The sequence below is a fragment of the Sminthopsis crassicaudata genome, chromosome 3, assembly GCF_048593235.1.
Source record: "Sminthopsis crassicaudata isolate SCR6 chromosome 3, ASM4859323v1, whole genome shotgun sequence".
Classification (NCBI taxonomy): domain Eukaryota; kingdom Metazoa; phylum Chordata; class Mammalia; order Dasyuromorphia; family Dasyuridae; genus Sminthopsis; species Sminthopsis crassicaudata.
Genome location: NC_133619.1, coordinates 225,071,361 through 225,086,735, shown reverse-complemented (window position 1 = coordinate 225,086,735; position 15,375 = coordinate 225,071,361). Strand labels below are relative to the sequence as shown.

Below are 15,375 nucleotides of genomic sequence, written 5' to 3'. Positions count from 1 at the left end.
TCAAACATTTATTGATATTAAATCATAATTTCATGACTACTACATTCAGTTATGAAATCCCACATGAAGTAGCAACCCACAATTGAAGAAATGAGCTCTAAGGGACTGATTCACACTAATTCAACTGACCAATAAATTAGAAAGCCAACTTATAGATTTATAATGGGAGCATACTTTTTCAGTGACCAGAATATTAATATCAGCTATGTAATCTAATTCCTACTTGGCATGGAAGTACTTGAGAAAATGAATTAGTAATTACAGTTGGTAAATATGGAAACTGACCATAGTTGGATAGTTTTATCTCCTTTGGATTCAGAAAATTTGAGTTCAAATTCCAACCCTACTGCTTATAACTTGGGCAAGCCACTTGACTTCTCAGGATCTGTTTCCTCATCTATTACAATGAGATGGTATCTCCACTCTTCAATCCTGTGATTCTGTAATTGATCAGATTTTATATATCACTCTAAATGTTCAGAATATTTACATATATGTGTGAATGCACACATATATACATATCAACTAGATTAAATCATTATAGAAAACACTTTCCTGGTGACTAGAATAGTCATGTCCACTAGACATGGATCATAAGAGCATAGAATGAGCTCTGGAAAGGGGTTACTTTCTCCCTGGGAAAATGGAGCTGGATTAAAAAATTAAAAATTCTTACTTTTTGCCCCCTTTTCCCATAGACCCTATGCAGATCACTATCCTGGTCATGTCACAATTTGATTACAGTTTTATTTAAATTAGTTACCCATTGATTTTCATGATGGGAGACTAGCCTTTTCTCATTAATAATTAAGACATTAAAATTAATTAAGACATCTCTTAAATTGGGTTTCTTCTGCAGCTGACTAGTAGACTATGGTTTCTGTTGATTCTTATTTGCTTCTCTTTTAACAAGTTACATTTTCTGACAAAACCCGATATGAAGTCACCCATTAGTAATCATGGGCTTAATATTTAACTAACTTTGCTTTTACTTATGGGGAATTATGATATTTAGAATAATGGAGTCACATGGTGATGATATGACACAAGAAGGACTGAAAAGTTCATTAGATTCCCCATTTTGTCCTCTTGTTCAGGGCACACCTCTCTTCCGGGGGCAGAACATATTGTTATGCCTGAGGCCTAAGTAGATTTGTCTTCTCTCTTTGCTGTTTTTGTTAGGTCATACCTTTCTTGTGTCCAAAGAGGAAAATTTAGACTTAAAAGGTTTATGCTGTGCTATAGGCTGCCTAGGAGAATAAAATTCAACTAGAATGTCAGCAAAGAAACTAATTTCTGGTTTATGATGTCAGAACTTGAAAAGATTTCCCGTGGATAATCTTCTCTTGGATAATTGAGAGTTGACTTATTTCTAACATATATTGATGTTTCTTACAGTAACACACAGAATTCCTGTTGGTCCAGAAACAGTTTCTAGGCAGGCTTTTCATTGCTTTCTAATTTAATTCAGATGAATGATTGTTGCCCTCTCCTCCCAAACCACATACTCCCCCATGCCTGGGAAACTGCTAGAAAAAAAAAAAAAAAAAGACAGGAAAGTTTAGGGGAGGGGAAGCAAGGAAGTAGGCTGGAGAAAGATTGGAGAGTTGTTGTATCCAGATGAGAAAGAAAAAAGAAGAAAAACCTGTAAGCCTATTCCTCTTGCAAATGGACAGATACAGAGAAATTAAAACAGAGTTAAAAGAGAAGGAAGGAGAAACTGAGGTAACCTCAGCCCAGTATGAAAACCCCTTACTTCATACAGCATATATCTGTTTCAGCCATACTTTCTCCCCATGCACACAAATGTAGATAATCATACCCATATCCTACATGAACATGCAACTATAAGAAACACTCAATAATATACGTAGATGATAGCCAAATGAATACAAACAATATCCCAAATGGATATGCAAGTGTGTGTATATAACTTGATACAATATGTGCATATAGATGTAGATAATAAAACTTTTTTTAGATCACACCTATGGTTTTATTGGTCTGTCAAGGGAAAAACTACCTCTGCCAGTGTAGATGGGCACCTGTTTTGCAATGTATACACGTAAAAATTTGTACATATCAGGCAGTATGGTGTTGATTGCTAGACTCCCCTAGGAGACTAGGTTTAATTACTTCTGACACTTTTTAGTTGTTTGGAGTTTTTTGTTGATTGATTTTGTTGTTATTGTTTTATGGACAAATTTTTTAGCCTCATTTGTTTTTTTCTCTGTAAATTGGACATGGGATATTTACAGGGTTATTGTGAGGTTCAAATTAGATCAAATCTTTGTAAAACCCTAAAGTGCTATTCCTGTCGGCTATAATTATTCATAATTATCCTCAATAGACACGTGCCACCACGGAAATAAAGGCCAGAGACAACCCTCCACCCACATAGAAATAATAATCATTCAAATTTACATAGCACTTTAGGTTACCAAGCAGCCCCCACACAACCACCCCGTGAGACACATAATGCAAATGTGGCAAATGCTTTGGAGTTACTATCCCAACTCCAGTTCTCAAATTATGTCCCAAAGATGACTTCTGTCAGTAGTCTAAGGATTGGGGAGGGGTTTTTCCCCTAGTACTTATCGTTTACAATCTCCCCGTTGATATGCTTCCCTTTGATTATCAGTTGCTAATTAGTCAGACCTAATTAGTTTTTGGAAATCAGTATTTACTAAGTTAGTTCAGAGAAGAGTTGGTGCAAACAACCCTACTAAGATGCTTACTCACCTGAAAATATATACAAAGTCTAAGGGGAAAAGTACTGGAGCTTAGAGCAGGTGTTGTAGTAAAGGGGTAACTAACTTACAATTCCTAATTCTTCCCTTCTTTAGACCTTCATAACGTTTCTTTTAACCATTTGTGCTCCTTGTAAAGTCTTAAATCTTCCTTCCCTTCAATTATCCAGTTTATCATCAGTTCCTCATAACAGTTACTGAAGGTAGTCACTGCTATTCTGGGAACACTGCTAGAAAGCTAGGGAAATGTCCAGATCTTTCAACTCTTCAAAGCTCACAAATACCTCTTCTACTTGAGGGAGTTGGAAGTAGATTAAAGCTCTTCTCTCCCTCAACACCTGAAGTGATTCTCTCTATCTTTGCTCTACACTACCAAGCACCAGAACTGGCTTGCTGTTTTATGAAAGACAAGGTATGATTGCATATATGTGTTAGTTTAATGTCATTGATTGATTCATTCATTAGAGATATTCTCTATCACACAATATAAGGGCTAAAGTATTTTGTTAGTTAAATTAAGTGACTAACCTATGCTCACACAGCTATCAAGAGTCTAAATAGAATTCAAATATAAGTCTCTTAATTACAGACTGATGACTTTATCCATTCTGCTGTAGAGCAAGCTAATCACTGTATAAAATTCTCATAGGCTAGCTAGCAACCATCAAGAAATTAGTCCAGGCAAGAAACAGTACTTGAAGGAACAACTCTATCTAAAATTTTATTTTTTTCTTTTTTTCTGCATCAAGCCAGAACTAGTGGATCTGGTATCCCCTGTTTTCCTAGACTTTCCAGCCCTTGCCTGGCTTGCTGCCTGCCGCATTTGTTCATAGCACAGAATCCAATCATGTAGTGTTGGGCTGTCAGAGCACTCTTTGCAGTATGGTGTATGGCATTTTCTGGCTCTACTGGGATTATTCTGGAATGTGACAAGATTGTGAACTCAGAGACCCACAGCTCTTTCTTAGGTTTGTGTCTTGGGCACTCTTGAGGCAGCTTATTGTTCATTGGTGCAAGTATTTTTTAGCTATATTTCTATGTTTGGATGATGGTCAACCTCCACACTTCAACAAATTATTAGGATATTTGTAGGTGTACATAACTGCCCTGAAATATATATATTCATCTTCTATGAATGAGAGAAAGAGAAAGACAGACAGAGAGAGAGGGGAGAGGAGGGAAAGAGGAAGGGAGGGAGAGAGAAAAGGAGAGAAAGAGAGCACACAGATTGGGAAAAGTGAGAAGACAAAAGGGGAGAATATGTGTTAAAGACAGTTAGTAAAATAACCAAGATACTAAAGCATTTTAGTTGGATGCAATGTTTCTTTCCATGTATCCCGATTTACATTGGCAAATAGCAATTAGGAAATGACCAACTCTCAGGGATCATTTAGTCCAGCCTATCCTCTATAATATCCTCAACAAATACTCATTCAGACTTCACTTGAGACTCCCAGGTGAGGAGGAATCCACTACCTCCTGAGTCAATCCACTCCACTCTGTGATAACTTAATTATTAGAAAGTTTTTCCTCTCTATCTCTACACAATCTCCACCCAGTGATTCTAGTTCTGAACTGTAGAATATTAATCATAATTCTTCTGACATAGGATTCATAAACGTCAATCACAACATCTTCTCCTGATCTTGATTCTATCCCTGCTTCATATACCATAGGCACATAACCTAATGGCTTATTTAGAGACTGATTCCTTTTTCTCCAAGCTAGCCAGAAAACAAAAATAAGAATACCTTCTTTCTCCTTCAGTAAGAACTGGCATAGAGGCCTTAAGCTTCAGGGCAAAGATTTCATTTAGTCACTACAATACCAATTCATTTTCATCCCTGCCCCTTATATGAGGAACCATTCCAGCAAGAGAAGGAACAAAACATGACCACCATCTTTGCCAAACCAAAGAAAACAGACTGACTTCCCTAGGGGCTAACACAAACATATCCACACATATGACTATATATGTCAAAGGGAAATAAGTGAAAAATGAGGCATCCTTCTAAAAAAGCTAGTGGTAGTATACAATGCAGCAAGAAAACAGTAGTGTGCTGCCCCCCAAAGGAAATGACTGCAGGATTCATTCTAAAAAAGAATGAATTTCTAAGAAATTCTAAGAAAAAGAAAAAATGGTAAGAAGGAAAGGAGAAGAAAGAAACCAGAAAATAAAGATAGTGGAAGGATGGTAACATTACTAGAGTTCTTTATTTCTTCAGTTCCATTGATCTTCAACGCCATATGTTATGGACCTCCTTATTGCAGTAGAAGGAAAGATCATTTGCTAAAATGGAGATGGTGAAGGGAGAATTAGAGGTCTGAGAATAGGCCTGGCATAGACATAATAAGAAATAATAGAGATACAATGAAAAATTAATTTTAAATTTGACAAGTGCCACAGAAAGCCATTTTAAAGTTGGACAATAGTAATCTTTAATAGACCAAGATTGAATAAATTTGTGGCTTCCTTAATAGAACTTGGAAATCTTGAAAGAAAAAAAAGAAAGTTTGGCCTACAGAAGGGATGATAATTGTTTGAGGGTTCATGTGATGAGGATAATACTGATGATTTAGTAAGTATAATAATAATAATAAGTAGTCCATCATGGAATCTAGAGGTCTATAATCTTGTAACTAGGAGCCAAGTCACATATAGGGAAGAATTACTATGAAGTAAGAGAAAGAAAGAAGAAAGAGAACTGCTCAAGGTGAGCAGTTTAGAGCAATAAAATTGATGACAGGTAAAGAAATTGTGTTTGAAGAGAGAACATATCCTTGTGATATGGAATTCCAGCTTGTGAACATATTGTTTGGAGTGATCAGTATAGTGTAAAGATAAGAGTCTGGAAAATCATGGAGAAAAAGAAACTTTTAAATCAAAGGGACCCAAGGTTATCAATATGAACTTTGAAGTTGCTGAATGTAATACGGATGTTAGGAAGAAAAGGAAAAATGTGGGCTAGGTATTGAAGCTTCTCAAAGAGTGGAAATGGGTTGTGAGAGTCAACAGGCCATAGTCAATGATTTGAAGAGGATAGGATATATTGATGGTAAGTGACAAGTGGAGAACAGAATATTGATTCAGTGGTCCAGGAATATCTCCACCTTGATCATTGAATCAAAATCATGACAGAAAGCGAAGCCTCTGTTAGGAGAGGGTAGTCTTCAAGGGAAGAGCCAGGTTTCTATTAGAGTAAATCAAAGAAGTGAAAGTACATATATAAAGACATTAAGATACACCAACATGTAAATACAAGAGTAGTGTTGACCAGACCCCCTTGTTGTAACTGTACTGTTCCTCTCTGTAAGGTTTGATCTTCCTCTTCTTTCTCCATTATACACATAACACAATACCCATTCCCTTTAGACTCTTTTCATATTCCCACTACCTCTTCCTCCATTATAAATCCTTTTTTTCTTTTTTTTTTTTTGCAAAACTATCCTATTCTGTCAAATAAGTGAGCCTTGGCCCTGAGTCTTAGTTTAAATGGGGCAGCAGGGTGGCTAATACAGTAGATAGAGTCCCGGGCCTAGAATCAAAAAGACTCATCTTCTAGAGTTCAAATCCAGTCTCAGACACTCACTACCTATGTAACTCTGATCAAGTCACTTAATCCTGTTTGCCTCAGTGTCATTACCTGTAAAGTGAGCTAGAGAAGAAAACAACCATAAATAGTAGTTATTCTGTTCCCTACATCCCAATTTCTCTTTTAAGTGTCCTTTGTTGTTATTTGTTTGTTTCAGTCATGTCCAGCTCTCCACAGCCCCATTTGGAATTTCTTGACAAAGATACTGAAGTGGTTTGCCATTTCCCTCTCCAGCTCATTTTTCAAATGAGGAAACTGAGGCAAACTGGGTTAAGTGACTTACCCAAAGTCATACAACTACTAAGTGTCTGAGGCCAGATATGAATTCATCATGAAGATGAGTTTTATCTTCAGACCCAGAACTTTATCCACTGGTTTACCTAGCTACCCCTAACATGCCCCAGGATAGGGCTTTTTCCAAGGAAGCCTGCCAATTCCATAGCTCCTCCCAGCTCTAGCATTTAAACAACTTGCAGACAGAAGCTTTGAAATGCCATGTAACACCCAATTTCCTGTACACACTCATGACTGTACCACTAAAAAAGACTACCCTAGAGGCTTAGCATTCCATGGTAATTGCCAGCCTACAGGAATAGACCTGGCTGTAATTCCCCTTGAGGTCTGATCCTAAGCTTCTCTTAAAATGTGTAGGTTACTGCAGTACTGAGAAAAATGGCAGTCTTGCCATTTTTCCATTAGTCAAACACTAGCCTAGAATATCATTATGGTTGGCAAGAATCATGATGGAGGACTAGGAACTGATGAACCTGTTTTATACAATGTGCAGCCATATTACCATTTTAGGGGAAGAAGAGAGAGGATCACAATTGGCAGTGATTTCATTCCCTCCTTAGCAACCCATAAATTGCTTAAACAGTGGTAGTGGGTGGATGGGCCACAGAGAAAGCAGTGGCTACTCAGTCAAGGTTCCCAGCCCTCTACAAACAACTAAAACCAGTGTCTCAGCATTCGGACAGCAGCAGAAACAGGTATAGTTGTCTCCGACTGGTGTCTTCTGGCTTCGTGCCCTTCTTGACCTTTATGCCTCATCTACTCTGTATTTTTCACCACTTGTTTTTCCACCACTTGTAGAGAGTTTCTATGTGTAGATGTCTGGGTCTGCTTCCTTGGGGAGGTGGGGGGAAGGTTTGGAAAGTGTTCTACCCATGAGACAGGACTTGAGATGAAGTGAGGTAACAGGAGATTGGGCATAGCTGTAAGTTTGGGACCTAAATTTCAAAATTTAATGGGATTTAAGATGTGCCCTCCAAACCAAAATGCATGGTTCACTCTTCTGGTGAAAGATTGCTAGGTTTGGAAATGGTCCTGAGATCAGTCCTTTTTATATATGAACTTCTGGATCTGATAAAGAATTAAATACTCATCTCTGGTTTGAGACAGTATGAGCAGTAATATTAAACAAAAATGAATGAAATTAAAATGGTCTCAATTCTTTCAGATAAAATTACATACAACTTGTCTCAGTGAGGCAATTTTGGTGTATTCAACACAAAAATGAGACCAAAAAAGACCACTTATAATACATTTAGTGACTCTCTCAAACTTCCCTCTTGTAGGGGCCCATTCCAGACCCCCTTCCAATTCTGCCCAGTAACACTCCATCCTTCAAGATGTTTCTGCTTTCATCTAGCTCTTCTCTCCCTCTCCCTCCATAGCATCCACTAACCTGATCCCAAAATAGCTTTGGGGATGACAATATATATTCCCATACCACTCAGTTAAAAACTGCTTATCCCAAGCTCCACCCAAATTTCCTTGGGATCCCAATTTCATCTTATCTCCTCCAGAATATCACAGTCCATTCCTGTCTCCCCTACAATCTTTTTTTCTTGATTCCCCTGTAAAGAAGCCAGAATGTAATAGAAAGAACAGTTGACTTGGAGTCAGAAGAACCTGATTGATATGGAGGCTGCAGTCCTGACTCTGCCATTTACTAACTGGTGGGATCCTGACTAATTAGATTATTTGTCTGAGCATTCATTTTCCAATCTGCAAAATAGCAAGACTCAAAATTCTTATCCATACCATGTGTTTTATAAAAATATAAATATCAACTTTTTTTTGTTTGTTTTATTGATGCCCAATGTTAATTCATGGCATTTTTATTTGATTTATTAATGCCCTTTATTTTCTTACATCATTTTTAACATCATTTCATAATATGCACTTCATGCCCCTTTCCCCTACATTACATCTTCTCCTATAACAAAGTTATTGGTAATATTTTTATCTGTTGTCCAAACAGTTGGAGGCCAGAAATTTCCTTGGCTAGTTAATAAATATTCTGAGTGTTTGGTAATAATAATTGACATATATACTATATAACACTTTACATATATCTGGAAAGCATTTTGCATATATTATCTTGTGTAATCACAATCATGTAAAATAATGGCCTTAGTGTAGAATATTTTATCCCCATTTTACAGATGAGGAAACTAAAGGTTAGAAAATTTAAGCAACTTGCTCAAATTCAGAGTTGGTAAATGTCAGAGATGGGATTGAAACTCAGGTCTCACCTGGCACCAAGTCCAGTATTCTTTTTATATTTTTTGGCGAGGCAATCAGAATTCAGTGACTTGCAGTCACACAACTAGTAAGTATTTACTGTCTGAGTTCAGATTTGAACTCAGGTCCTCCTGACTCCAGGGCCAGTGCTCTATTCACCTTACCACCTTGCTGTCCCAAGTCTACCATCCTTTTTCTTGGGTATACTGCCTCTCATGACAAGTAAGCAGAGATAACCAGAATAGACTGGAAACCAGATGTAATGTCTTGGGTTTTGAGACGTTAGGACTTCTAGAGTTGATACAGTTACAGTTTTATATTTTGAGCACAGCACAAAAACAGGAAAAAATACAGCACCATTCAGGTCATTTTCATATCCATTTTTAGGGGCAGATTATTAGTATCTCATTGGCATTCCCTAAGTTATATTCATATGTCTGTCAGAGATTCATTTCCTGCTGATTTTTGTCCCTGCCAGACATTTTTTTTATATGGGCATTTTTATTTAATGTGCATTGCAATGGCAGTTAAGGACTGCATGATCTTACTAGTCCTACCCCATAGTAAGAAATCATTTTACAAAGAAAGGAAAGCAAAACTAAGAAAGCATGGGGACAGAGAAAATAGCCTCAAAAAGCTTGCTTTTGAGTAGGAAGCTTCATTGTGATCTAAATTATTGTTTCTATCTCTGCTGCACAGGTTAGCCGGGAGAGTCTGGACCAAGGGGTAGCAAAAGTGAGTACAAACTGTCCTTGTTCCCTGTCTTTTCCTATTACTGTTTCTTTCCTCATATTTTTCCCATCTCTCCATTTCTTAAATGAAATGTAGTTTCCCTTCTTTCCTGCTTACAAAATATACTACACAGGTCAGGCCCATACTGAATGAGAAAAGGCTTCACTTCAGACTAACAATTGAACCCCATTATTCTCTTTCCCAAAATCACTGCATTTCAGGAACTGTATTAGAAACGTGGCTAGTCCTCTGTGAGAAGCTGTTATTTGGAGAAATTGAATTGGGAAAAAGTCAGCAAGTCAGAAATCACTGGCTTAAAAGCAGCTGTCAATATCTGGAAGAATTCTCCCCAGGCCTCCTTTTGACAGCAACACCTTTTCCCTCCATAATTTCCACTCTCCTTACCCACAGAAAATACCCAGTGAAAATTGTTTCTCCCATTCTGTCCTTAGGATATAATCCTGGAGCATTAACCTGGCCACAAATCCTTGTACCACAGATTGACAGTAAGCTGTCCAGCGTCAAATTGTATCAGCAAAACAAGTAGGCACAAATCCCCCTTATATCAGTCTATTTGCTAGCCTCCAGAAGTGTCATACTATTCTTGAACCTCCTCACCTCCTAGAAAAATATGAAGATTTCCACATAGGTTACGAGGAAAATGTTTGACTGCCCCCTAAGATAGCCTCATTCTTCCCAGTCTCATCTCCTCTTCATTTTAAACTGAAGACTTTGACCCTAGTTCCTTCTCCCAAATGATACAACTTCATGTTTCTTAACTAATGCAAAAGAAAAGTGGAATCAGATTACAGTGCCATGGAACAATAAGCAGAGACATAATTCTTGAAGCACAGGTTCTTCAAGGGTAGCCCTGATATTTTTTCCTTGTTTTCTCTCCTGTAATCATCCAGATTTTCAGGGCTAACTGCTCAAATCTTCCAGTCCAGTCCTCAGAACCACCACAACAGGATAAGGACAAAATTGCTCAGTTCCCAGAATTATAATCTTTGGGGATCTTGGTAGGCGGACAATGGGGGTTAGTATTGCAATAACAAACTCTCCAGTGATTTTTTTTCCTATTGTGGGTCAAACTTTTAATTCTACGCCTGACCCTCTTATATTTTCCTCTACCCTAATTTGTATGTAGTTTACTTTGCTGATATGACATCTCACAAAGCCTAGCTCAGCAAAAAAAAGACTATTTAGATGGAAAAGAATCAGCTTAGTATACAAAGAAAAAGTTCTTTCTTCTCCTGGGTCTCATGGGCTTTGAGTGGCTCCTCCAAACATTCATTCTCTTTGATTAAGATCTCCCTTGATTTTCCCACTCGTAATCTGGGAAAACAATTTTGACTTCCCTACAGAAAAAGGAATACACAGACTCCTAAAGCTGAAAAAGAACCCAAAGACCATCAAGTCCAACTTATTTGTTTTCCAGAGGAGCAGACTTAGAAATAAAGTGACTCCCCCATGATCACACAGCTAGCCAATGGCAGAGAAGAAATTAGATTCTAAGTCTTTGATCCCCAGGGGAGACTGGTCTTTCCACAAGTGGTCAGAGAGGATAGAATCACAGTTAGGGGGACATGCTCCTCATCAATCCCTCTACTTGGTAGGTCTTGTAAGAGAATTTATACCATAATTTGTTCATTTGAAACACAGACTCCAATAACTGAGTTATCAATACCTTATAGCACATGAAATATCATCTGTTTCCATTCACTTCCTAATTCACAGCCAATGCCTTCTTTCCCTTTCTAATGTTTACAGATACTATTCTTTCCTCTCCCATCCCCACTCCCAGATTCTTTTGCCTCAGTATCTTTGGTAGATTCCATCTGATACCTTTCATCTCATAGACTCACAGAGCTGGAAAACATCTAAGCTGACCAGTATTGTACAGATAAAGAGACATCACAATCCTTGTCTTATCTCTTCCTTGGAAATATACCCTATACCCTTGACCTTTAAAGGAGTCCCAAAGGATGTTCTTTCCCAGTCCCCAGCCCTCCTCACACATACCAAGGAAACGGTGTTCTCCTGCCTTAGAAGAATGCCAGAAATAATTCTGCCCAACCCATCTCCAGATACACTGTGCTTTTAAGATACGGATCTCAACAGCCTGGGACCTACATAGATTACTCTCTTGATACCAAATCTCAGTATTTGCCCAGAAACCATTGCAAGAAAAGATATATATCTTTCTTTTCACTAACAGTAGATCTGTCCTGCAGAGACTTAGAGGACAGTGGAACAAGCTGGCATTGACATGATGAAGGCAGAGCCTTCCCCCAGAGGCACCTTCCCATCCATCATCTTTCCAGCGCGCACCTGGACCAAGCCTGCAGCCTGCCTGTCACCGCAGCGCCAGGACAAGGAGAGCCAATGATGATGGGAGGAGGGGAGGGACTACCAGAGGGTCCTACTGGTGGGCCCTTCCCTCTGATTCGTGCATGTACTAGCATCGTCATCACCACTCCCCTCAGGGCATGGTCTCATCTCTGCAACAAGGAATTTCCCAGGAGGTTTAAAAAAAAAGAAAAAAAGAAAGCACTAATCTTGTGTTGGTGACCTGGGTTTCTTTCTGACTTGCTGCCAAAATGTGGGTGATTTCCCAGGGCGGGGACACTGTTTTCCCACATGACCTTTGACCTTCAAAAAAACACCAGCAAGTTTTCTTCTTTCACACAAAGAGCTTCAGGCCCATTCTCAGCTTTACAGACAGCCATACCCAGGCCACAGGCTAAAAATAGACTCTTGCCTCTCACTATTGGGTTTCCGCTACATTTGACATTACATGCTCTGTAACCTGGGGAAAGAAAGAGCTCACTGCTATAGCCCTCAGAGTCCAAACCATAAAGTCCTTTCGTCTACCAGGAATTACAAGCAAAAGTATTGTAGGCCAGGAGGGTGTGGATGGGAGAAATGGGCCCTGTCTGCTTTTCCCTGGAGGCCACTTGGTGAAGCCATCCTCTGCCTTTCATTGTGTTTAAATAATTCCTTGGCATACATGATAATCAATCCCAATTCTTGGTGATTTCCCCCCCATTTTCCCCCTCCTTTTTGGGCTCCAGTGTGTTATATTTAGAAGGAGAGCTGCTATAAATATTTATAAAGGGCAGTGACTGGAATGAAGTAACAGACTCCACAGCTGGCTCCCTGCATTCTCTCTGCTTCAGCTAACCTCCAGCCTCTGCCTGAATAGAGCCAAGGAAGGCCTGTGAACTGGGCCCTGTGGCTACAAATGGTTTCCTATGGAAACAAGTAGAATCTGTCAGGCTGGAACAGAAATACTTATGGACAACAGATTGTTTACATCCTCATTCACCCCGTCATCCCTCCTTTTCCACTAACCTTAAGAGACTCTAGGAATGGAAATCATAGACACTTTTAGGTTGAGACCTTTAGCATTTCTTTGAGGCCTGGATGTGAAAGGGAAAGGGCCACAAAAAGAGCTATGTTGGTTATTAAGGAGCAAGAAGGAATATGGTAAATAAGGAGGGTAGCTACTTTCCCAGGGCTTAGGGCTCTTGGAATTCTAACTCAAATAGTATGTGCTCAAGAGAGCACTGTGCTCCCCCCATCACTGTGATTTGGGGCTGAGGAGGCCTGAAGCATGGGAGAAAGGCTATGGAGCTAGGAGGTCAGGCCTCAAATGGTGGTCTTTGAGGCTACTCTGTTCATAACAAGGTTGTCTAGTCTCTGCAAAGTTGCCCATAGTCTCCAGAAACATGAAGGGTTTTGTTCTTTGCTTACCCACACGAAACTATTTTGGGCCTACTTTCTTCAAATGTTTGGGTTGGGGAGGAGGGGAGGAAGATGGCAGGCTACAAGCAAGAAACACACACTCAGTATCAAAGGCTCAAAAAACCCTACCCCTAAGAACATCCATACCTTTCCCCTATGTATTAATCTCCTGAGGATAAGACAGCAGAAGTCAGGGATGAAGTATAGGAACAGTAATATGGTAGACTATATTTTCCACAAATTGTTGTTTAGTTTCTTTTATTCCCAGATTAATTTACAATATTTTAGGTAACAGTAGTAGTTCTTCCCACAGACCTCTGCCTCCAGACCATGGCCCAGTCAGCAAGTGAATTAAGCTTTTTCAGAACAATTATAGATCAGCAACAGAAGACATAATCCTTCCCCAATGACCCAAAACTCAGGCAGTCCCTCTTCAAACTAGGTTTGGGAAAGACAGTGAAATGACATAAACATAAAATGGAAACTCATAACTTTCTTGTCTACCTCAAAGGGTCATTGACTGGATCAGATGAGATAATGGTTGGGAAAATGCCTAGTAACATATAATCCGTTATATGAATGTGTTGCCCTATTATGGCAGCTCTTCAGTGGATCCTGGAGATCTTAAACCAGTTCTTATGGAGATTCGAAGCATAAGCCTCCATACTAATTGTCTTAGAATCATTTAATACCTAACTTGGACCTGTGTAGCACTGATATTGGCAAAATTGGTACACACACAATCATTTTAGAGCATTTGCTTTAAGAGTAGGAACTCCAGGCTTAATGGTGCCTGACTAGGTGAACCTCAGAGTCTCTAAGAAACAAGCATTGGTCCCAGTAATGTTTTGGCCAATAAAAAACCCATTTCACAATATCTCAGTGTCAAAAAGTCATCTGATATTAGAGGGTTATCCAAGCCAATAAATCCATGAATATCTAATCACCTCTATAGGATCCCTTCCATCCATCCTCTGCTTGAAGACCTCCACTGAAGGAATCCATGACCACCTGACATTGCCCATCCTGCTCTTGGGAGCTCTAATTATTCAGAGATTTCCTCTCCAATAATAAGAGCTCACATTAATATAGCACTTTAAGGGTTACAAATAGCTTTAATGAGTATCCTTTGATTTGATCCTTACCACCACGCCTCTGCAGCTTCTAATAGTTGCTCCTAGGTCTGTCATCTAGTGCCAAGAAGACCACCACTATCTCTTAATAGCACCTCAATTACTTGAAGACAACTATCCAGTTGCTACCCTCTTCCCACCAGAACTTCTCTCCATGCTAGACGTTTCTGGCTCCTTCCACTGATTCTTATATGACAGGGTTTCCAGGTCACGCACTATGGACCAGAGAGAGGTTGCAATCTGCCCAATGTCACACATTAGCAGAGCCAGGATTTGAACCCAGGCTCTCAAGATTCTGTTGTACTACATTCTCCTCGTTTCATTTATGCCGTGATAGAATCCAATAAATCATCCTTCTCTATGGAGAAATTTTCTGGTGATAATGTGTAAAACCTTTCTGCAAATTTTAAATCACTGTATGTCTCAATTATTTTTGTTATCTTGCTGGTCCCTCTACCCTGGAGGTACTCTGGCTTCTTCCTGTGATACAATTTGTCCTTACAGCCTTCCCAGCTGGTCAGTCTTTCAACCATAGATAGAGATTTAGATGAAAGCTGCTGCCCCTCCTTGCTTACTCCCTGCTGTATAATCACTGATAAGTTATCCATTACAGGAAAGTGCTTGTTAGCTGAGCGTCAGGACTTAATACCATTAGAGCTGTTTAAAACTGAAATGAACCCCCTTGGAAGGTTGTTCCATGTAACTTTTTGATAGGGCTTTTAATCATTTGTTGGATATGCTGTAAATATGTGCTTCCTTTCAGTTCTGGATTGGACTGAATGATGGCTGAAGCCTCTTCCATCTCTGAAAGGCTGTGATTTTAAGCAACACCTGCCTGAATGGATATGATTCCTCTCTCGTTTTTATTTCCACAGAGAAGAGCAATCACTC

The 15,375-nt window shown here is 39.2% G+C and overlaps 1 protein-coding gene across 22 annotated transcripts in view; it reads left to right on the top strand.

The window, feature by feature from the left end:
• Window positions 1–12,166, top strand: part of DTNB (dystrobrevin beta) — a 366,632-nt gene extending 354,466 nt beyond the window's left edge. For 16 of the 22 annotated variants that reach the window (XM_074300084.1, XM_074300076.1, XM_074300075.1 and 13 more), the window contains 2 exons: window positions 9,572–9,607; window positions 11,839–12,166. In XM_074300084.1, the coding sequence (XP_074156185.1) occupies window positions 9,572–9,576 (5 nt within the window). In that variant the 3' untranslated portion in view covers window positions 9,577–9,607; window positions 11,839–12,166. Of the gene's footprint in view, window positions 1–9,571; window positions 9,608–11,822 lie in introns of all 22 variants that reach the window. The other 6 variants (XM_074300071.1, XM_074300078.1, XM_074300087.1 and 3 more) reach the window with 1 other exon arrangement.
• The last annotated feature ends 3,209 nt before the right edge of the window (window positions 12,167–15,375 follow it).